The following is a 25,721-nucleotide window of genomic DNA, read 5'->3' as shown; positions in this document are numbered from 1 at the left end:
ATGATAAAAAAAATCAATAAACATTTGCTCATAAGTTCAATAACCAGATTAAGGAAACAGTTAGCTAATTACCCTACAGTAGCAAAACGAAACCCTCTAGGAGACGACAAAGTCACGGCTACAAATATTGATTTTGTTACAAAAAAGATAAAAGACGGATCACCTTTCGGCCATCAAGATCAAGATCCCCGCTTCACTTTCATATTATACGGTTTCTTTTTCTGTTTGTCTTTATGGGCTTCCTAAAATTTTGAGAGATATATTATTTTGTTTCTATTCTATCTATGAGATCATAATTCATGCATGCAATAATCTCAAATCATGTCTAGTAGTGTGGATGAGGATGAAGGCTACATGAACCACCGGTCATGCCTTCCATGTTGTGGGTTCGTAACCTTCGCCGGTACATCAGATCGGATGCCAGTCTTGGATCTGAAGCCAGAATGGGTTTGTAAAACACTTACTTATAAATATTATTATGTGTTTATCCATAATTGTACAAATCTAAGTTTTATTCTCTATTTTTTTTTTTTTTTTGTAGAGCATGAAACAAGAAGAATCCTGCTTAATATGTACAAAGAGAAGCATTGTAAGAGTGCCGAAGCGAGCATAATCCCAAGTTTCTATAAGAAGGTATTCTTGATCTTTTGTTATGGCAAATTGAACTTTGGTAATCTAAATTATGGCTCACTGGCGATAATAATCCATATTAGTAATTTAACCGATGGTCTTTGGCGTAGTGGCATCGGGTATTTATCCTCACCAAAGCAGTGCAGATCTGAGTCCCACAAAGTGGGCATTAGGTGCATTTTAAGAGTAGAGTTTAGGGGGGCGTGTGTTCACTGTTTAAAAAAAGCAATTTAAGGAATGCCACTCTTGACTTTCACTTTAAAAAAAATTGTGTTCTATGGGCCCTCCCTGAAAAGGGATGTGTTAAGTTTAGATCATCTGTTAAAGGCGTGTGTTAAGTTTAGATCATGTAGTGCAACCGGAAGGAACTAAGTGTAAAATTAAAGAATTATTTGTTTCTGTGAGAGGAAGGGAAATGAATAATTTGAGGGAGAAGAAGCAAAGACTGATTAGTTGAGTACTTGATGAATATTTCAAACAACTAGACATCGCGTCCAAACAATCAACAAAAGACAACGAAAAGAACAAAGGCTAGATCGAAATCTCATCAAAGGTATCATCTATTGATGAGAGCTGCTTGGCTTTTCTTGATATAGTGCAGGTATATGAAGCTGTTCTTAGGTACAGAGAGAGGTTTACTACCAAATTTGATCGGTTGGTTAATCGGTTTCTGAAAAACTTTGTGATTACTTCAGAAGACAAACCGATTTCATCGAAGACAGAGGTTTGTAAGGATGTTGAGTTGTTTGAACTCTACATGTTGGTTGAAATGAACGGACGATTCAAAAGAACATCAGATAGGAACTTGTGGCCGTTCATTGCACATGATATGGGATTTGATGGGATAAAGGGTTTTTCATGAAAATGATATACATCTAGTATTTGGAGATACTTGAATGGTTCTACAAGGATGTCAAAAACAGGGAAAACTTTTGTGAAGATGGCAATGAGGATGATTGGGCTACCCGTTACCGTTTCATAATTTTTCACCGCTACGTCAAAAAGTGATTATCACATCACTGCCACGAAGGGATGAACTCTCACTCACCTTTTTTTCACCGTTAGTGTATAATGGCTTTACAAGTTTTCACTATCCACCATCTATTAACATAATATTTAATTATATAAGTTTAAAAAAAGTGATTATGTCTTGCATCCTGATTGGCCACATGAAAACTTCCATCTCCTTTACGCCGTGACTACCCCCAATGCCCCCCTCCCTTCACGGTGGCCACGCTCCTCTTGGGGTGGTGTACCACGCGCATAACACTGGCCCCTCATGCCACATATCATTGGTGTTATTCCATAACAAATGGCATTATGGTGAACCAAGAGGGTGAAGAAGAAAGTGAAGATTACTGTGAAACATGATGCAGCAAAGAATGAGAAAGCCGAATCCAGTCATGATGTTGAAGACTCAAAATAAGCAATGATTAACTAAGGGGAAGCATTGAACATTGGTAAATTAGTCATTGGGTTGAATTATAAGTGTGACAATTCGTATGCAAGTATAATGTCTTGGGTAAGTCTACGTCTAGTCGTTAAAGTCCATTTTAATAATTGTGTGTCAACCGGAAGTTATGGTGGTTACAGATGACGACTACAATTGTGGAAGTTGGTCATTATTCTACCGTTAGTTAAATAATTAGTATGTATATATATGTCTGCAAGTGTGTAAGAACTAAAAACAATGCATTCCATTTTGCAAACTTCTGTGAAATGAATCTATATCAGTCATTTTCTGTTTCCTCTTGACCCATTACTATTCGCTCATTCAAGCATACGAAACCTGTGAATTGTTTCGATAATCTCTTTATAACAGATTTCGCTCACAAGGAAGATACACTTCTCCATTTTGCTCCTAATCATCCCTATAAACGAAATCGAGAGGAAATCAAGTGGAAACTCTGATAATCATGCGAGTGGGATTGCATTTGCAAACGAAAGCAAAAGTTCGGACTGTCATTGGTTCAATTGTTAGTATGAATTATTATCGGCCAATGAGTCATAGTTTAGGTTATTAAAATCCAATGTCTTTTTTATGTTAAATACGCGCTTCAACAAATTTGTGATTCGTGTGTGCTCAGAAACCTGAGGATGGTTCCATCAGCCACACGGTTCGGAGGCTGGCAAAATATCGTTTTCTGAAGGTACTGATCTTTAATATGTGGTTGGAATTATTCTTTAATATGTAAATAACTTTTAATGCTGATATGTTGTAAGTTTTCTTCATGTAACAAAGCTATAAGACCCGGGCTTTATTATGTTGGCCGTTCAAAAAAAAAAAAAAACAAAGCTATAAATTATTTCTGTTTCTTGATGCAGAAGCAATCAAACATTTTGCTAAACGCTGATGACCTGGATTCCCTGTGGCTTTGCTTAAGAGAAAATTGTTTGGTTGATGAAATCAGTGGTTCTGTAAAGGTACCTTGCCACATAAACTACAGGTTTATTTTAGTCTTTCAAATGTTTCTTGATCATTTAATTTCATTTGCATCTATGGTAACGGTTTTCAATTGGTGAAACAAATGTAGGTGAATTATGAAGACTTTTGCCAAATTGCATCTCTATGTACAGAACAAATTGGCCCAAAGTGTCGTCGTTTCTTCAGTCCTTCAAATTTTATGAAGTTTGAAAAGGATGAATCAGGAAGAATTGCGATTCTATCCTTTTATCTGTATGTAATGCGCACGGTGAGATTTTTATTTCTTGCTTTTTTTGTACTTTGATATGAACTATTTGTTATTTTAGAATTTATATGTACAGGTTTCTCTTACACAAGCAAGAATTGATATGAGTGAGCTTGATGAGGATTCAGATGGGTTTCTACAACCTTATGTATTATAGTTTATTCCTTCGATCAATGCACTATTGATTTTTGTAAACATGAAAATAAACGTTACATCTGATAGGAAATGGAGGCTTATATCAGAGGTCTCATTCCTAACTTGGCTCAGCTTTGTGACATGCCTGCCGAATTCGTTCAAATGTATTGCCACATAGCCACTCACAAATTCTTCTTTTTTTGTGATCCGAGCAGGCGAGGTTTTGCACTTCTTTTTCTCTTTTTAACTGACAATTCTATATTTTGATTGCCCGTCGATATGCTAATTAATAACATCATTTCGTATCAATCACAGGGAAGGCTTGCATAAAGAAGATTTTGCTCAGTAATTGTCTACAAGAACTAATGGAACTGCATCAAGTTAGATAATGCACCTCTTCTTATCAAGCTTTTGGTTTATATATTATTTATTTATTTGAAACATAACTACTTTAATTAATAACAGGAGAGTGAAGTAGAAGCTGCCGATACTGAGCAGACTGAGAACTGGTTTTCACTAGCATCTACACAACGTATATGTGGTGAGCTCACGCGTCTAATATTAGTTTGGTCCACAATTTTCTTTTAATTATTAAGTTCTCTCTTGCTTATAAGTCAACTTTTAATTACCAACAGATATGTTTATTGACCTTGATAAAGATGCAAACGGGACAATAAGTGACGAGGAACTTCAAGGATACGCAGATGGAACACTAACAGAGATATTTATCCAGAGAGGTAATCGTTAGCTTAATTTGGATCGGGTTGAGAATGGGTCAATAGTAGAGTTATTTTTTGTTTATCAGTTGTTGGCTTAATTTGGATCGGGTTAAGAATGGGTCAAGAGTTGGAGTTATTTTTTGTTTAGTTTTATTGGTTTATTGTTTTTTGTTAACATTGATTGTTTTTTGGTAAGGTTTAATTATATAATAATGAGATATTGTTTTTTGGTAAGGTTTAGATATATTGAGATAATAATTGTTAAGAGTTTATTTGATTTTCTAGTTAGAGTTTATTTGTTCTCCAAGGGTATGTTTTAGTATAGATAGGACTTTAGGAATTAGGGATTTTTTTTTTTTTTTTTTTTTTGTAAATGAACTAGTTTTCGGTGAAGAACAGAGTGTTAAAAACTTAAACCATTGCAAGGTGTGAGACTTGTGTTACAAACCGAATCATTAACTAATTGATCCAAAGAAAATAGATAAGAACTTGAGAGAATTTAGAGATTTTTGGAAGTGACTAATTCATTTCTTTTCATTCATAATCCAAAAACTAACAATACGTATGGCATAAATAGCCTTCGAAACAAGAGAAATAAAAGAAAGGCATGCATGTGAGGATTTCATGGGTAGCACGTAACAATCCCTCCGGCTTGAACAATCCTTGTCCTCAAGGATGCGATCAGAAGTTGCTCGGTAACAAGCCACGGTGTCCGCCACTCGGTTCTTCTAACATCATTCGGGTGAGTCATAACAAAGTCCCCTGGATGGCGCCACTCGGTCCGTCCCATGGAAACTGGATAAATAATAACGAGCCGCCACGGTGGACGCCATTCGCGCTTCCCCGCGAAATATGCAATATGCACTTGATTTTTTAGATGAAAGTGATCCTTATAATGGCAGGGTTGAGGAGGACCCATCTCAATACCATATGAAGGCGACGATGGCAATATTTTTGTTTGTTTGGGCATGAGGTTATCTTTCTCAAAGAAACGAGGTGTATGTGTGGAAGGCATTAGAAACATGGACATATTGGGTTTTTGTTCGGCATATTGGGTTTCTATTAGGTGAGAGTCATTTTTTTGGTGGTGGATGTTCATTGGAATGGGTTGAAGCGGTGTTGGATCCGAAGGGTGTGTAAGATAAGTTTGTTTTGGCGATGGAGTAAACGGTTCTGGAGATGCCTTAGTGTTTGGTGATGGTTCGGTAGCAACTTGTGGTGGCGTGGCGGAAGCGGTTGACAAGGATGGTGGTGGTGTAGGAGATTGGAGGGCTTCCAATGCGGTTCGAATCGATTGGAGCCCGGTGAAGATTCTTTGAAGTTGAGACTCGTGTCTCGCCAAGGTTTCGCACACATGTTGACACCACTCGTCTTCGGATAGAGCTTGAGCGACCATGGTTCACGGTGGATCACGGCTGCTCTGATACCAATTGTTACGAACCAAATCGTTAACTAATTGATCCAAAGAAAATAGATAAGAACTTGAGAGAATTTAGAGATTTTTGGAAGTGACTAATTCATTTCTTTTCATTCATAATCCAAAAACTAACAATACGTATGGCATAAATAGCCTTCGAAACAAGAGAAATAAAAGAAAGGCATAACCGTAAGTAAACCACTACCTCCACTAATTACTTTGACTCCATAACATATGACTCATAAAACTAAAAAGAAACCAAAACATGTTGAACATGGGCATGCATGTGAGGATTTCATGGGTAGCACGTAACAATACGTATGTCCCACATCGATTGCAAGGTGTTGGACTTGTCTCACATCGGTTGTATGGGCAACAAATGTGAGGTTTATAGACCAAATGAGTTCTCTCACCCACCCGTATTTTGGGTTGAATTCTTCTGTTCGGGCTGTAACACAAAGATAGTAGTCAGCGATGCGATCACAAGTCGCAATGGACGTCATATGGGTTGTGAAGATCAAAGCGATCTTTAATGTCCATCAATGATGCTAATCAATCGAGCCAGGAGTTAGAATGAACGGCAACCCAAAGAAGAACAATATGGTCATAGCATTCCTTTTTCAAGCGATTCTAGAGGACCTTGTTTTGCAAGTCACCAAGTACGCCACCACAAAGGAGATATGAGATGCTCTTAAGCTACATTATGGGGACTGCCGCCAAGGGCGTGGTGGTGCGAGTTCAAACGATCAAACGACTAGTTGGGTGTGGGGTCGCAGGAATGATCAAATCGTGGGTAATCGGAACAACAGTCATGATCACGAGGATATTAAATACCACTAATTGATCACGTATAAAATGTATTTCGGTTTACAACTTCAACTATATCTAGATGAATATTGTGGTCATTACTAATTATCATAGATTTAGCCTTAGTTATCTCCTTTCCATATATGTACAACTGTAACTGGCTATTTATAGCCTTTGTAATCAATCGAGAGATGTAACGTTTTATAAAAAATATTATATCCTCATATGGTATCAAAGAGCCAAACACTTGTTAGATATAATACATTTATATTATTTTAAGCTAGATAGTATTGTTATTATTATTATTATTAGGTTTAGTATAAGTTAATTATGGGAGGCGGTTATCACCGAATGAAACAAGCAGTATATGTATTTCTGTACTTCGACATTATTCATTTTATCAAGTCATTTTCATATGAACCAGTTTCTTCATTCGTATAACCCTAAATTCAGAAATCTCAAAGTCTAACAAAGTGGTATCAGAGCCACATCGATCGAATTCGGAAATTGCAAGTTTAAACAATCAATATGAATCAGGCACAAGGACTCCAAACACAGATTCCCAAACTCACCGGGCAAAATTATTACCACTGGCACATTCAAATCAAAGTATTATTTGAATCGCAAGATCTGTGGAATATCATAGATGAGGGATTCAAGGAACTGGGTACAAATCCCACCGAGGAGGCAACTGCAACGTACAAAGATGCGGTCAAGAAGGATAAACGAGCGTTGCATATCATTTTTCAATACGAAACTATATTTGAGCGGATTGCACTTGCAAAGACATCAAAAGAGGCATGGGACATCCTGCACAAATCTTACAGAGGAGAAAGTCGGGTAAAAACTATTAAACTTCAATCTCTTCGTAGCGATTTTGATGCACTTAGGATGAAAGAAGGAGAATCTATCGAAGATTACTTCAATAGAACAATATTAATAGTAAATCAATTGCGTATGAATGAAGATAATATTAGTGAACAAAAGATAGTGGAAAAGATCCTACGTAGTTTGACTCGAAATTATGAGTCGGTAGTGATTACAATAGAGGAAACGAAAGATTTACATGATGTTTCGACGGAAGAATTGATGGGAATTCTTCAATCTCATGAACTGAGATTAAAACGATATGATGATATTCCGATTGAACATGCATTTCAAGTACAAAATTCTATCCAAGATAGATACAAACCGACTCGGAATGATGGTTCAATGAAACAGCGGAATAAAGGGAAGGGTCGAAACTGGAATAACATTAGATGTTATAATTGTCAAAGGCTCGGACATACAGCAAAATTCTGTCAAAGGAAGGATGAGGGTGAGAAATCGGATAACGTCTTAATACATAAAGACGATGAAAATGATGAACATGAAGATACGATGTTCATGATATTTAATATGGAAGAGACAGTCAAGGATGATTGTTGGTTTCTCGATAGTGGCTGTAGTAATCACATGACAGGAAGCAGGAGTTTATTCATCAATCTGGATGAATCTATAAAAAAGGAAGTAAGAACAGGAGACGACAAGAGATTAGAAGTTGTCGGCAGTGGGGAAGTGTCCGTCTCTTTTAAAGGAAAAGCCCGAACAATACCAAACGTATTCTATGTAGAAGGTTTAAAGCACAATCTGTTAAGTGTGGGACAACTAATAAATAAAGGATATACAATTCTGTTTCAAAAGGGTCGATGCATTATAAAGGATGCAAATAGAGAAGTTATAGGAGATATTCGGATGACAAGTAACAAGATGTTCCCTCTACATCTGGGTAGCGACATAAGTCTTGCTATGACAATGACAACAAAATGCTCATCAAATCTGTGGCACTAAAGATATGGACACGTTAATATGGATACACTAATCAACATGGGAAATAAGGGTCTTGTTTCTGGGTTACCCAAAATTATGAAACAAGAACATATATGTGAGGGGTGAATTTCAGGAAAGCAAACAAGAAAGGTATTTCCAAAGAAATCAACGTGGCAAGCTAGTAAACCATTACAGCTCGTACATTCTGACATATGCGGACCAATGAAGACAGAATCAATAGGAGGATGCAGGTATTTTATTACTTTTATCGATGATTGCACAAGGAAAACCTGGGTATATTTTCTAAAATACAAGTCAGAAGCTTAAAATTATTTCAAGACCTTCAAAGCTTTGAATGAAAAACAATCAGATCACCCAGTCAAAACACTAAGGTCAGATCGAGGTGGAGAGTATTGTAGCAATGCATTTCAAGAATACTTGAAATCAAATGGGATACGACATCAACTCACAAATAGCTATTCCCGCAACAAAACGGTGTGGCCGAGAGGAAAAATAGAACTTGATGGAACTAAGCAGAAGTATGATGAATGACAAACAGTTGTCAGATTGTTATTGGGCTGAAGCTATAGCATGTGCTACCTACGTTTTAAATCGAACGGTGACCAAAACTAGACCAGATACGACGCCTTATGAAGCATGGAATGGAAGCAAACCGAATGTCGAACATCTTAGAGTATTCGGTTGTTTGGCCTATGTTCACATACCTAAACAACGTCGTGATAAGTTAAATATGAAAACAGAAAAAACTGTTTTTGTGGGATATAGTGACCGTAGCAAAGGATATAGATTATATAATCCACTAACGAACAAGATTATAATCAGCCGAGATGTAGTGTTTGATGAAAACAAAAGATGGGTTTCAACCTCTGAAACAAACGATGTGCCACTTGATAAAACCGATGATGAAGAAAGTCTGACTCAAGCGAAAGGAAATTTTGGGAGTAATGAAAGTGAATCTGTATCACAAGAACATTCAGAGCAAAGTATGCCATCACCGCGCGTAGACAAAGAACTAAGTCCGATTGGGAACAGTCACTCTCAAAACGAGGAATTATCTGCGGCTAATCACTCACAAGAGATCGAAAACACATCATCATCGGATTCAGAAAATGAAGTTATTCGCACTAAAAGTCTTCACAGCATTTATCAAAATTCTAGAGAATTGACTGAGGAAGAAGTGCAACAGAAATATAACGAACGTCAAACTGTAAATTTTGTTCTCTATACAAGTGCTGATCCAATATCATATGAGGAAGCCAGCAAGGACTCAAGATGGATGGATGCAATGGATAAGGAAATCGAGTCAATTCACAAGAATCAAACGTGGGAACTCGTAGATCCTCCATTACATCAGAAACCTATTGGTGTAAAGTGGATATATAAGACAAAGTATGACGAGAAAGGAAACATAGATAAATATAAGGCTAGATTAGTTGTTAAGGGATACAAGCAGAAATATGGGATAGATTATCAAGAGGTATTTGCACCTGTAATCAGATTTGAAACAGTTAGACTAGTGTTAGCTCTCGCAGCTCATCATGGATGGCACCTTCACCAAATGGACGTAAAAACAGCTTTCTTGAATGGTAAGCTAGAGGAACAAGTTTATATTGAACAACCTCAAGGGTACATCAAGAAAGGAGAAGAGAAAAAGGTATGTCACCTAAAACGTGCCCTATATGGGTTGAAACAAGCTCCAAGAGCGTGGTATAGTCGAATAGATGCTTATTTCGTTCAGAACAAGTTTAAGAAGTGTATTTATGAACATACAGTTTACATAAAAGACACGGAAGAAGGAAAACTAGTAATATGCTTGTATGTAGATGCCCTAATTCTAGCAAGTAACTCAATGAGATTGATTACGGAATTCAAAGAATCAATGAAAAAGGAATTCGAAATGACAGATATGGGACGTCTACATTATTTTCTTGGAGTAGAAGTAACTTATGAAAATGGAAATATCATTCTTTCACAAAAGAAGTATATGAGAAACTTACTAGAAAAGTTCCGAATGACTGGATGTAACACTGTATCCACACCAATGGAGTATGGTTTAAAATTATCTAAAGATGATCTAGAAGATTTTGTTGATGAAGGGGTATACCGCAGTTTAGTCGGAAGTTTAATGTATCTAACCAACACGAGACCGGATATTATGTTTGCAGTAAGCAAAATAAGTAGGTTTATGGAAAATCCAAAGAAAAGTCATTGGGATGCCGCAAAACGTATACTGAAATATATCAAAGGAACTCAGGAGCAAGGAATTACATACTCAAAAGGAGGAAAGAAACAACTAGTGGGATTCAGTGATAGCGATTATGCTGGAGACATAGATGATAGTAAGAGCACTTCTGGATATATATTTCATTTAGGATCAGGTCCCATATCGTGGCAATCCAAGAAACAAAAGGTGGTCGTGTTGTCCTCAACGGAAGCAGAATACATGGCTTTATCTTTAACAGGGTGTCAAGCATTATGGATAAAAGGAATTTTAGATGATCTAGAAGGAAAACAAGATTACTCCATTCCAATATTTTGTGATAACAAGTCAACCATCTGCTTGGCAAGAGATCCAGTATATCATGGGAAGAGTAAGCATATAAGAGTCAAATATCATTTCATTAGAGACTTGATCAAGAAAAGGGAAGTAGCAGTTATATTTTGTACAACGAAAGATCAAATGGCGGATATCATGACAAAAGCATTGCAACCAAAGAACTTCTTGCGGTTGAAGGATCTGCTACACATAAATCTGAAGTGATCTAGCTTACGGGAGGGTGTTAGATATAATACATTTATATTATTTTAAGCTAGATAGTATTGTTATTATTATTATTATTAGGTTTAGTATAAGTTAATTATGGGAGGCGGTTATCACCGAATGAAACAAGCAGTATATGTATTTCTGTACTTCGACATTATTCATTTTATCAAGTCATTTTCATATGAACCAGTTTCTTCATTCGTATAACCCTAAATTCAGAAATCTCAAAGTCTAACAACACTCTAGCGAGTCTATCCTTAACCTCCTCTTTTTTTAATCATCGTCATGGCATCCACCCCTATCGTTCAACTCACGGCGTCTACCAATTTCAACATCGCCCTAACCATGTGTGGCGCAAGCAGGTCTATTCGACATTAACTGGCATGGATCATCTCCATTTTATCACTGACACCAAACCCGCTCCTACGGATTTTTCCGACACTGAAGTCTCGAAATCAAATCCGGAATTCTACTCTTGGTACCGCCACAATCAGATTATTCTGGTTGAACTTCTAGGCTCCTCTGCCGTACAACTTATGATTGCTTCTGCCGAAACCTCCTGAGAAGCTTGGGAACGATTGGTAACCAGTTATGCGAGCTCATCTCGCTTTAGAGTTATATCTCTAATATCCAAACTGGCATCCAGCTCGAAATGCAGTCGCGCACCGTCACTGAATATCTACGTGGCGTGAAGGCTATCGACGACGAATTACCTTGGTTCAAAACTTAGTTAAAGGACAATGTCATCCGGTCCTCCATACTCAGATATAGGTAAAGAGACACACGATCTGAATCGACATGATGCGAAGTACCAGTGTCAAACTTGTAGGAGGAGGTAGTGACATTAGCAGTTGGTGTAGCCTATTTTGGGTCATAGAACTTCATGTGGTAACTTGATTTTCACGAAGAAACCGACGAGTTCCTACAGTCTTGGCTTCATGACCTTCAAATTACAAAATTGACAATAGCTCTTACAGTGTTCACAATTTCCGCCATCAGAGTGAGAGCTGTTGGACCATTGATTATGAGGCGTTTTGTTTTTGAAATTGCCATGAGTATTACGACGGCCAGACGCGGCTCTGAAGTTGGACATTGCTTGTCTTTCGGTGTATTTAGTCGTGGCCATGAGTGATGATGATGAGGCTGTTGTGTGGTTAAGCTCCCTTTCAAAGTCAGCTAGCTTCTTAAATAATTCTAGAAAAGTGATTTTTGAATCAAGAAAACAAAGTGATGATGCAATATTTTTGAAGTCGTCACCTAATTGGGAGAGAACATGAACCATGAGATCTTCATCTTTCACCGGGTGTTGAACCAGGGCTAGTTCGTCGGCGATAGCCTTCATGCCGCATAGATATTCAGTGACGGTGCGAGTGCCTTTTGGGTTGAATGCAAGTGTGGATTTTACAGATATAACTCTAGAGCGATATAGGTTCGCATAACTAGTTACCAATCGTTCCCAAGCTTCTCGAGAGATTTCGGCAGAAGCAATCATCGGTTGTACGGCGGGTGAGCAGCTGCCTAGAAGTAAGTGTAAGCAGAATAATTTGATCCTAGCGGTACCAAGAGTAGAATTCTGGATTCGGGTTTCGTAGATTCAACATGGAAAATTTGGCCGAAGCGGGTTTGGTGTCGGTGATAAAATGGACAAGATCTATGCCAATTAAGGTTGAGTAGACCTGCTTACGCCACACAGGGAAGTTGTCGCTGGTGAGGCTATGAGTTGAACGATAGGGGTTTATACACCCCTATCCAGACATGCCCATATACAAAATCTACTCAACAAGTTTAAATGGACGGAGCTAAACCTGTTGCCACACCCCTTAGCTCTACTAATTCATTTTCTCTTATTGATGGTTCGCCTACCATTGACCCCACACTGCCTATAATATCTATCTTGGATCAAACATACTCTCATGGTGCTCGATACGTCAAAATAGGTCTCTCAATCCTCAATTGAGATTGAGTACAAGGCATTGGCAAACGAAGCTGCCGAACTATCTTGGGTCCAGAACCCCCTATTGGAACTTGGTCTATCAACCACTAAGTCTCCTACATTATCTTGTGACAACGCAGGTGCTACTTATCTGTGTGCCAACCTGGTCCATCACTCACGTATGAAACATGTGGCACTTGATTATCACTTTGTTCGGGAAAAGGTAGCTAATGGTTCCTACAGGTTCTCCACATTAATTCGGCTGATCAACTCGTCGATGTGTTCACTTTCACTGACTTCGATTCAAGATTGGAGCCTCTGACAGATCCTCCATCTTGCAGGGGCATATTAAGGATACCACTAATTAATCATGTATTAAATGCATTTCTGTTTATAACTTTAACTATATTTAGATGAATATTGTGGTTGTTACCAATTATCATAGATTTAGCCTTATTAGTTATCTCCATTCCTTGTATGTACAATTGTAACTTGCTATTTATGGCCTTTGTAATCAATCGAGGGATGTAACCTTTTACAGAAATATTATATTCTCATAGTGGAACCATAAGAAACAAGAGATAAACAGCATGTTATGTGTTTTAGACGTGAGAAGTACAGTCACTATACGAACGAGTGTTCTAACCTGGAAGGAGCACACTTAGTTCAAAGTGAAGATGATGAACCGGCTCTACTCCTACCCATCCTCAAGCAATAAGAGTTTTTGGGTAGGAAATATGGTTCGATAAGGAGCTTTGTTGATGGGTCAGAAAGTAAATACAGCACAGAACCAGATTATGACAGATGATAAGAAGACATGGGATTGATTGGTTTAGATGAGCATGAAAAAGAACTTGAAAAGATGACCCGGGAATTACGAGGTATACTGGGAAAAGAAAACTCGGGGTCAAGCAGATCCGAATCCAAATTTTAGTTTAGTTTTAATTGATTATTGTTGTTTATATTTATACCGCAATGTTTAATTACAGTACCAGATTATTGTTAGAGTTTATTTGGTTTTCTGGTTAGAGTTAAATTGTTCTCAGAGGGTATCTTTTAGCATAAGTAAGACTTTATTTTTATTTTTTTTAACAGCAATTCCTAGCTTTTCTAGGATAAATACACTAGAATAATTTGAACTCCCAACCTTGTGTTTGCATTAGGTTACGATATATTTTGGATAAGGGGTTTGATATTAATTGTTTAGTAGTGTAGAGTCTAGTTGTATAATAGAGAAAGTTGTGATGGGTACTTAAACTTGATAACACCTGAGAAGTTAGCATATTGATTTAAATGGGTTAATCCATCTTCTTTTTCTGATATTTATTCTTCTAAAAACAGTACGTAACAGTTCCTTTGTGTGCTTCAATTAATAAAACATAAAAAAAGGTCGTGACCGAGTTTTGGTCACGAAATCGTTAGGTGCCTGATTTTCTGATTTCCTACGGTAATCATATTGTTGTCTTGTAGCTTTTGACGAGCATGTTCGCCATGGCAAAACTGTTATTGGGCTTGCTTGGGAGATGGACTTTGAGAGTTTTCTTGATTTTGTTCTTGCCCTCGAAAACAAAGATACACCCGAGGGATTAACATACATATTCAAGTGCCTTGATCTGCAAGGAAAGGGATACCTAACAGCAGCCGATATACATATTCTATTTAGGTAACCTTTTCTACAACTCAAGATTATATTTTTCGGTTTCATATAACTCGTGTTATTGATGATCGAACCAGGGACGTGCGTGAAAAATGGATCCAGGTAGGAAATTATGAACTATGCACAGAAGATGTGAGGGACGAAATATGGGATATGGTGAAACCAGTTGATCCATTAAGAATCACACTTCCTGATATGTTACAATGCAAACAAGGTGGGACGATTGCTAGTATGCTTATAGATGTACGTGGGTTTTGGGCTCATGACAACCGAGAAAACCTTCTTCAAGAGGAGGGAGAATCGTTTGATATTAATGGTGCGGTCTAGAATACAATGTACGGTGATTGTTTTTTGGTTATCTAGCTAGGACTATAATAATCTCATAAGATAATTTACATTGTTGTTATTGTCAAACAGAACATATGTATTGATAAAGAAAATAAAGGTATACGTGTTCTAAATATCATCATAAAGTAGATATTAATTAAAATTTATGTTATAGATAATTAGATAAGTTTTCATTGTTCACACTTCACTCTTTTAATTAGTTTTTCCCATAGTTTTTTCTACAAATTAAGTTGGGTGTCAACTGTGTTGGGTTGTCGAATTGAATCATTGAACCAAACAACATCCTTATGTTTATTTGTCAATACAGCAACCCGCAAACGCTTAAAATCTTATTATCCTACATATAATACATTGTTTGAAGTATGAGAACTACAAAACATAATGATCACGATACAATGTTAAGTGATGGGAACTATCAAGCATTACATAATATATTATTATCACAAGTTTTCGTTGTAATTACATCTTCCACAATAAATGACTTTATAGGTAGGTGGTAACATCACTTTACGATAACATGTGTTTTTTTAAGGCCAAACATTTTTGCATTATGTTAGGCTATTAACATCTACAAGAGTTTCATCTTATTAACTTAGCGATAGTATTTAGTTAAAATAATGCAACTTAGCACAACATGGCTCAAATGTATTGCAGGTTTTACCAAAGAAAGAAGTGTTAAAAGGGAACATGCTACATTAACAAAGTACACAACCCTAGTAAAGTGATCTGTCACACCCCAACCGATGGCGGAATCATCGGGGCGCGGCACTAGGCGAATCAGATTGCTCAAGAGAATCCATAACAACTATATTGCGATAATATTTATTACATTTGTCATCCCATACTAACAACCAATACAATCACGTAAGTCATCACAGATTTCTTGTCCTCTCGAACAATTCAAATCCGACAACCTAGATTTTAGATGAGTTTCTAGACTTCCTAGCTTGATTTGATGTAAACTTCGGCTAAACCTGCAACATACGTTAAAACTTTGTCAATACAAAAGTATTGGCGAGTATACAGGTTTGATATGTGATAGTGTGATGGATTAAAAGTGCTGCGAATTTCCACATGCATAAACGTAATACACAACATATATACTCACAAAACTGATACTACCAGCTAAGTCCTCGATGCTCGACTCTTGATGGCATAACTAGACCCCGTCGGGTGAAATAGTACTATACTAGTCTTGGTGGGACGTCACGAGTATAAGTCCTAGCATACATGTACTAGCATCACGTATATCTATGCATACAGTTATTCGCAAGTGATAAATAGTCCAATTAAATCATTCGTTTGATAAGTTTGGTTTTTATGGAACGTATGTTACACCCAAAATTCGATAAAAGGGGTCAAGTATACTCACAGCGCGTATTCGGTTAGGTTTGCGGAACCGGTGCCGGAGAATATCCTGATTTCAGATAATTTACGTGAGTGATAGGTTACTATGCGTTAAACGGTATCGATTTGCGTGAAATCGGAAAAATTGGGTTGAAATCGGACAAAATGGTGAAATTGGGCTGGCCCAGTCGAACAGGCCACTCGATCGAGTGGGCCTGGTCGGTCGGATGGACTTGGTCCTGATCGATCGGACAGTCTGATCGATCGAATGGCTGTTCGATCGACTAGCTGTTCGATCGACTAGCTGTTCGATCGACTAGCTGTTCGATCGACTAGCTGTTCGATCGACTAGCTGTTCGATCGACTAGCTGCTCGATCGACTAGCTGCTCGATCGACTAGCTGTTCGATCGATTGGGCCACTCGATTGGCCATCCTGTTCGGCTGTTTTCGATGATTTTTCGAGCGTTTTTCGGCGTTTTGGGTTAGGACGTTACGATGAGGTGTTAAGCAACTGAAATCCCGTCAATTCCAACCTGTTTCATCGGCCGGGAATCACCCCGTTCGTCGGAACTGGTCGTTTTTGTCGGTTTTTCCGTGTTTAACTCGAAATCGATCATTTTATCACTAGATCTGATGTAAAAACCTTGTTTTTACTTAGGAAATGCCCTGGATCTGAGTTGTTCTTGATGATATGAGGTCAACACTTGAAGTTCATAAGAACTTTGTGATGAAATCTATCCGAACATCCCAAATCCGTGGCCTTTTGATTAGAAAAACATTGATTTGGTTGAGATTCATGAAGAATCGTATGTAAATCATCCGAATCTGAGTTGTTCTTCATGGGATGACATCACCTTTGAAGAACTTTATGGTGACATCACCTTAGAACACCCCAAATCCGTTGATTTCACGGTTAAAAATTGAGATTTGAAAGGTAGAAAGATGAAGGATTGCATTTGGATCAAGAAAGTACAAGATTCGGGTTGAAAACTTACAAGAATCGGAAGAAATCGAGAGATTTGAGGGCTGGAACGTCTTGGTCGGTTAGGAGCAGCAACACAAGTGTTTGGGAGTGAATGGAGGGGTATTTATAGGCAAGGAAGGGGAAAGGAAGGCAAAACAGCAGTTGGATCGGCTGGCCCAGTCGATCGGCTGGCCCAGTCGATCGGCTGGCCCAGTCGATCGGCTGGCCCAGTCGATCGGCTGGCCCAGTCGATCGGCTGGCCCAGTCGATCGGCTGGCCCAGTCGATCGGCTGGCCCAGTCGATCGGCTGGCCCATCCGATCGGCTGGTCCATCCGATCGGACTGGCCCATCCGATCGGACTGGCCTATCTGATTGGGCCGGTCTGACCAATTGGGCTAGTCTGATCGAATTGATCCGTTCGGAAGCCTTTTGATCCCGTTTTTGGTGCGATTTCGACGGTTTAAGCCATATTTTTATATATTTATATAATTATTAATTTATTTATTATAATTAATCACAAAAGGGCCGTATATACGTATTTATGTATCCAATTCTCAGTGCGGTGATCGAGTTACGCGTGCCTTCGAGTGCGTTCTTCGATGTGATGTGCCACAATGATTATCGGGGCACCACTTACTCATATTGCCATCATCGTCATGACGGTTAGAGTCATAGTACTCACCCGATAACCCTCGTTAGCGTTGATTACTCACGTTTTGACACCTCACGCTCATCGAGAAGGGTAGTTTAGGCCCATATTCGACATCATCGTGAGTGTTATGCAAAATAGGTTTGTAATAGCGATAGAATATGCGTAATTATTCGATTATACTTCGATTTAGCGATAAAATTGGTATGATTACATTATGATCCGAATCTCCGGTGCTAGGCGTAACGAGTGTATCGAGTAGTAACAACGCACGAAGGTGCGGGTTGTTACAGTATCCCCTCCTTTAGGAAATTTCGTCCCGAAATTAATCCAATAGTAGGGTCGTAAGAGTTGATGCGATTGAGAGTAGAGATTAATAGCGTCTAGATAACGAGCGATCGATTACGATTTGACGAGTGAGAACGGAGAGAAGATACGATTCGATTAGTTAAAAGTGACAACACACACAAAAAGCAATTCCATAGCGTTTTAAACTTACCAATACTCGATTAATCTTCGAAGTTATTTAGGAAAATCTCCTCATGGCGCGGCGTTGACTGTATCGATGTCCACCCCAGCGCTATGGGGAGGGTTTTTGTTAGTTGATAATAGGTTTTGAGTTTTTTTACATTTTAAAAGAATCAGGTGGCAAAATAAGTTTTAAGAAAACTTTCCTACAACGTGGGTTCGAGCGGAACTCGACTGCCGAACCCTCGTTCTCGGGAAGATTCCTGTCGGTCATTGCAAAGGTTTTTAAGAAAAGAATTGGACTTATGAAATTTTCATTGGGCACGGAGCCAAACTGATTCAATGTTTTCTCCATGTTGTAAGGAATTTCATTTGTCCAACGGTTTTAGTAGAAATTTTATAAAAATAGGTTTTCCTTAATACTATGGAAAAATAGCTTACATCGGGCCCCACGTGGCACCTTCCCACAAAAGTTCGTTAATATGGTTAAAACACTTATATATAGGAAGTACCAGCGGCGTATCCACCATGCTTTACCCATATTAACTCTGTTTCATGAGGCAGTGTCATGCGTGCTGATAAGACACAGATAGAATTTCGATTCCCTTGATCCTAGCGATGAGGTGCTAGACCGAGCTTTGAATAGAAATAAGTTGGATGCAAACCAAGCGTAGGCAGCGGGTGCGAGTAGTCCGGTCGCACAACGCGGATATGGTATGCTTGGTTGGGCAACGAATGACACGATTTTGATTCGGGTAAATGAGATTTCGATTTGATTCCACACGAAGTTCGCATGGCACGTTTCCACAAGACTTGCTAATATGACAAACACCATGTTTCCATATTAGTTTTATCTTGTGAAGCAATGTCATGCACCCTAACATTACACCACCTGCGATGACTTCCAAGTAACATTCGAACATCGATAGACAATAGATTTCAACAGATTGATAAGCGACGATTGTTGCGTTGCGAGTGATAGGCGACTGATTGAACTGATTACACCACGAATAGTACTAAGGCTAGCCCACACGACCTTTTTCCACAAAGTCAACTAATATGGTCAAAACATCACCATGTTTCAACCTTGTTAGTTTCGTCTCGTGAAGCGAGGTCTTGTGCGCTAACATGACACGTAGAATGCGTGCATTGATAAGTAATAGCGAACCATGATAAGAGTATCGAGTTGGTGGATTAGGTGCGAGGCGCGTTAAGAGTGGAAGGCGGCGAGTGATTCTCGATACTCGTCTAGCGAATCCACAATAGACGATCCACACCAGCTGATAGAAGTTCACACAATTGACAACAACTAGCGTTAGAGATTTCTAGACAAACACATGATGCGATTGCGATTTCGAGCCACTTATCGAATGATTTGATTGCGAGATTGATCCGGCAAAACTGCGATTAAGTTGCGTTCTAGACTTTACGACCAGTCTCGCGTTGCTCCAATTGCTCTTCGGGGTGAACTTACCTAAGTTCATCGATGTGGCAATTTGTGTACGCGGACTTACGAGAAGCCTCGCAGTGATGCGGTTTAGTTTTGTTACGCCTTGTGATTGATGGTAGAGTGTCAAATTAACCATAATAGTATAATAGGTCTAATAACGTCCAACTCCACATGGCACTTTCTTCACGAAGTTTCGGTAGTATGGTAAAGCGTACCCCCGCGTCACCCCTACTACTTATGCCCCGTGCTTTGGTGTCACACTTTGTTGACACGGCCTTGACCGTGCTTTTAAACGTTATGGCACCATTAGAACTTCACTACGATCTCCGTGCACTGACCAAGATAATCCCGTGTGCACCCGTGATTAGTTGTCCCTTGCACGTATACCGTACCTCGTTCTAAGAGTGTTATAGGGATAAAATACATAATATAGTACATAGTGCTAGCGTCTAGATAGTGCTCGATTGTAAGAGAAATAGAATCCACACACGATGATATATGAAATAAGTTCCAGAAATGATAGCGATAAGTCGGATTATTACAACAACATTAGGATCAAAATAACGTTGTTGTGGATACTTGTGGAGACGGCGGTTGCTGATGACTTCCTTCCGGGTCACGGTCCTGTACGGCACTGCGACGTATAATGCCCATACCAGTTGCAATTTGCGCAATAGCGACATTTTGCTTCTAGCGGGTGATGATACGTGCATGTGAAACACAGGGGATGAGATCCATTGTAAGCGCGTTGTGACTGAACTGGGACTGATCGGAGAGGTTCGGGTTGCGGCAGTCCAGTTGTTGAAGAGTCTGGGCTCACGGTCCTTCGTTTGCGGCTCGGTTGGGCTTCTTGAGTTGATGCAGTGTCGTCTTCGGATTCGCCTGACGATTTAACGGAGGCATTGTCGGAGCGATTCTTGGAAGAATCCTCCGAGGCGCGGTCAGATGAACCATCGACCGATTCTCCAAAGGAATCGTCGGATGAGTTGATGATGATTGCTTGATGAGCTCTTGTGACAGGCTTCTTGGAGAAGGATCCGTCCACGACTCGTTTGCTGTTGAGCTCTGCGGCTAGACGGTAGGCTTCTTCGATGGTAGTAGGTTTTGCAGCTTCGACAAAATCACCCACACACTCTGGTAAGCCACGAATATACTTCGCGATAGCTTTCTTTGGAGTGTCGACTTGACTTGGGCAGATTATGCTAAGCTGTTTGAACCTTGCTGTATAGCACGCATTGTCACTTTCGGTTTGCTTGATTTCCCAAAATTCGTTCTCTATCTTCTGGGCTTCGTGAGGAGGGCAATATTCTTCCTTCATGAGTTCCTTCAGCTCGTCCCATGAGAGGGCATAAGCTGCGGAGATCCCACGTTTGTTGCGTTCGGCGGTCCACCAGTCGAGTGCTCTCGATTGAAATACACCGGTGGCGCAAGTAGTTTGGAAGTCCTCGGGGCACCCACTCTGACGAAAGGTAACCTCGATGGCATCGAACCATTGGAGTAATTGAGAAACATCTCCCTCACCCGTGAAAGGCATTGGATCACAGGCTTTGAAGTGTTTGTAGAGGAATGCAGATTCCGTCTTGACGTCTTCCGGGGCTCGAGAGTGGCTTTGAGAGTGCACTTGAGCGACAATTCGAGGAATGAGCTTGACCACTTCCCTGGTTACAAGCGAGGCAATCCTCTTATCGGCGCTTCGTCTGGCTCTTCTCCTAGCCTTTCGTCTCGAAATAGAGTTGTTGGAAGGCATCTAGACAGAAGGATTTGGAATGAGATTCGATCATAATGAATTCGGAGCTTTTGATGCGATTTGATTCGATCAAAACTCGGTATAGAATTTAATTAAACACATAGGAGCCACATAGGAAAATTCTAGGTTCCTAAACTCTCACATAATTGATTCGTTTTGTATATAGTACGTATAGGTATAGCTGTAGGTTACACATAGATATTGGTTCAGAATTCGCGAGGACGCGATAAGAGAAATAGCGTGAGCGAATTCGAGTACTTAGGCGTTTGTTTTGTTGCGATCATTCGGTCTTTGTTTTAGATTGCGATGGCTGTGTAAGTTGTGCGCTTTGTAAATCGAGGTTCGTAAATTCGATAAATCGAGAAATCGGTAAATCGTAAAGCTTAAATTTGAAAACTCATAGACGTAATTGATACCATATACGTAATAGTTTAGATAGAATGCCTTGGGTGTTTAGGCGTTGACTACCCAAGTAACCCGACTATACCCAACAAGTTCGGGCATACGCGTTGACCTAGGGGACTCATGCTTCCACTGGGATGCAGCTCCTGACATTCGTCTCTCTAGTCTTCGCGTAGCCTGAGTCGTTGTTATGGTCGTGACCTTGGTGAGAGCTTTTGTAAACCATTTTATGGAGTGGAACAGTTGATTAAGGTATGGGTTTCACCCCTGGCTTAACAACTTCGTTCCCATTTGTGGTTGTGCTCATCGAGTAAATCCGAGAGTTCCACCGGAATTTCGAAATGGAGACCTTTTGTCGAGATGTGGATGTCACTCCTAGCTCAACAAAGAGTTCTCGTGCTAGAAAAATACGCTGAGTGAGTGATCCTATCGAGAGTTATTGGTTTTCACACCTGGTCTCGACTAGATCACTCGGTTTTGTTATGCGAGTAGTTTTGAAAACATGTGTATTGTGTCAGCCTTAGGAAAGGCTAAGTAACCTTCTAGCCTTAGGAAAGGCTCTTTGTGTGAAGCTGTAGTATGCGGTGTTCACACAATAGTTGTAACTTTTCAACAAATTCGATCGAGAGTAGCAAGTTGGCCCAAACAAACCCTAACGAGTTCGTAAGAGTCGGCCTGTGGGTACTTAGACTATAGACTAGGTCAATTTTCTAAGACATCGACCCGGACTAGGTCGAGTCTCAAACTTTGCCTAATTCCCTATAGTTATGGCTCTGATACCAATCTGTCACACCCCAACCGATGGCGGAATCATCGGGGCGCGGCACTAGGCGAATCAGATTGCTCAAGAGAATCCATAACAACTATATTGCGATAATATTTATTACATTTGTCATCCCATACTAACAACCAATACAATCACGTAAGTCATCACAGATTTCTTGTCCTCTCGAACAATTCAAATCCGACAACCTAGATTTTAGATGAGTTTCTAGACTTCCTAGCTTGATTTGATGTAAACTTCGGCTAAACCTGCAACATACGTTAAAACTTTGTCAATACAAAAGTATTGGCGAGTATACAGGTTTGATATGTGATAGTGTGATGGATTAAAAGTGCTGCGAATTTCCACATGCATAAACGTAATACACAACATATATACTCACAAAACTGATACTACCAGCTAAGTCCTCGATGCTCGACTCTTGATGGCATAACTAGACCCCGTCGGGTGAAATAGTACTATACTAGTCTTGGTGGGACGTCACGAGTATAAGTCCTAGCATACATGTACTAGCATCACGTATATCTATGCATACAGTTATTCGCAAGTGATAAATAGTCCAATTAAATCATTCGTTTGATAAGTTTGGTTTTTATGGAACGTATGTTACACCCAAAATTCGATAAAAGGGGTCAAGTATACTCACAGCGCGTATTCGGTTAGGTTTGCGGAACCGGTGCCGGAGAATATCCTGATTTCAGATAATTTACGTGAGTGATAGGTTACTATGCGTTAAACGGTATCGATTTGCGTGAAATCGGCAAAATTGGGTTGAAATCGGACAAAATGGTGAAATTGGGCTGGCCCAGTCGAACAGGCCACTCGATCGAGTGGGCCTGGTCGGTCGGATGGACTTGGTCCTGATCGATCGGACAGTCTGATCGATCGAATGGCTGTTCGATCGACTAGCTGTTCGATCGACTAGCTGTTCGATCGACTAGCTGTTCGATCGACTAGCTGTTCGATCGACTAGCTGTTCGATCGACTAGCTGTTCGATCGACTAGCTGCTCGATCGACTAGCTGCTCGATCGACTAGCTGTTCGATCGATTGGGCCACTCGATTGGCCATCCTGTTCGGCTGTTTTCGATGATTTTTCGAGCGTTTTTCGGCGTTTTGGGTTAGGACGTTACGATGAGGTGTTAAGCAACTGAAATCCCGTCAATTCCAACCTGTTTCATCGGCCGGGAATCACCCCGTTCGTCGGAACTGGTCGTTTTTGTCGGTTTTTCCGTGTTTAACTCGAAATCGATCATTTTATCACTAGATCTGATGTAAAAACCTTGTTTTTACTTAGGAAATGCCCTGGATCTGAGTTGTTCTTGATGATATGAGGTCAACACTTGAAGTTCATAAGAACTTTGTGATGAAATCTATCCGAACATCCCAAATCCGTGGCCTTTTGATTAGAAAAACATTGATTTGGTTGAGATTCATGAAGAATCGTATGTAAATCATCCGAATCTGAGTTGTTCTTCATGGGATGACATCACCTTTGAAGAACTTTATGGTGACATCACCTTAGAACACCCCAAATCCGTTGATTTCACGGTTAAAAATTGAGATTTGAAAGGTAGAAAGATGAAGGATTGCATTTGGATCAAGAAAGTACAAGATTCGGGTTGAAAACTTACAAGAATCGGAAGAAATCGAGAGATTTGAGGGCTGGAACGTCTTGGTCGGTTAGGAGCAGCAACACAAGTGTTTGGGAGTGAATGGAGGGGTATTTATAGGCAAGGAAGGGGAAAGGAAGGCAAAACAGCAGTTGGATCGGCTGGCCCAGTCGATCGGCTGGCCCAGTCGATCGGCTGGCCCAGTCGATCGGCTGGCCCAGTCGATCGGCTGGCCCATCCGATCGGCTGGCCCATCCGATCGGCTGGTCCATCCGATCGGACTGGCCCATCCGATCGGACTGGCCTATCTGATTGGGCCGGTCTGACCAATTGGGCTAGTCTGATCGAATTGATCCGTTCGGAAGCCTTTTGATCCCGTTTTTGGTGCGATTTCGACGGTTTAAGCCATATTTTTATATATTTATATAATTATTAATTTATTTATTATAATTAATCACAAAAGGGCCGTATATACGTATTTATGTATCCAATTCTCAGTGCGGTGATCGAGTTACGCGTGCCTTCGAGTGCGTTCTTCGATGTGATGTGCCACAATGATTATCGGGGCACCACTTACTCATATTGCCATCATCGTCATGACGGTTAGAGTCATAGTACTCACCCGATAACCCTCGTTAGCGTTGATTAATCACGTTTTGACACCTCACGCTCATCGAGAAGGGTAGTTTAGGCCCATATTCGACATCATCGTGAGTGTTATGCAAAATAGGTTTGTAATAGCGATAGAATATGCGTAATTATTCGATTATACTTCGATTTAGCGATAAAATTGGTATGATTACATTATGATCCGAATCTCCGGTGCTAGGCGTAACGAGTGTATCGAGTAGTAACAACGCACGAAGGTGCGGGTTGTTACATGATCACCTATTAATGCCTTTCTTTATGGGAAAAACAATGTTACAAATAAGCACAAGTACACTACTAATGTTGCATTATATTGCTTTAGTCGTTAAGTTAAAAGGATAAAACAATATCTAGACGTTGTCAACCTAGCAAAAGGAAATAATACATGAACACCATTAACAACAGAAAATGTTAAATATGCACAAGCCATGGTATATGCTGGTTGGAATGTGGTGTTAGGCAATTTGAGACAATGTTTGACCATAAAGTGATGAGATGAAACTTTAAATTTATTAGAAAGAGTCAAGAAGACTCCAAAATTTGCAAAAGAGCAACAAACTAAATGTACACCTCACCTTTTTTTACTCAGGCGCCATGAAAACCAAGGACTATGAAGTGCCATGTGCTCTATCTTTTGATAAGTTGATAGCATTACACACCATTCACATGATTAACCTTATGAACCAACCACAGAAACAATAGTTAATCTCGTGATTTT

General features: G+C 39.7%; 1 protein-coding gene across 1 annotated transcript; it reads left to right on the top strand.

Moving 5' to 3' along the window:
- Positions 1–368: 368 nt before the first annotated feature.
- LOC110893444 (probable serine/threonine-protein phosphatase 2A regulatory subunit B'' subunit TON2) lies at positions 369–14,909 on the top strand. The gene is made up of 12 exons (XM_035981392.1): positions 369–447; positions 542–633; positions 2,718–2,780; positions 2,956–3,054; positions 3,165–3,323; positions 3,397–3,468; positions 3,543–3,675; positions 3,771–3,835; positions 3,921–3,996; positions 4,091–4,192; positions 14,396–14,588; positions 14,660–14,909. The coding sequence occupies exons 1-12, from the start codon at positions 369–371 to the stop codon at positions 14,907–14,909; spliced, it is 1,383 nt and encodes a 460-aa protein (XP_035837285.1).
- The last annotated feature ends 10,812 nt before the right edge of the window (positions 14,910–25,721 follow it).

The sequence above is a fragment of the Helianthus annuus genome, chromosome 12, assembly GCF_002127325.2.
Source record: "Helianthus annuus cultivar XRQ/B chromosome 12, HanXRQr2.0-SUNRISE, whole genome shotgun sequence".
NCBI classification, from domain to species: domain Eukaryota; kingdom Viridiplantae; phylum Streptophyta; class Magnoliopsida; order Asterales; family Asteraceae; genus Helianthus; species Helianthus annuus.
Note: the sequence above shows the minus strand (reverse complement) of the source record. Positions and strands in the feature narration are given on the sequence as shown.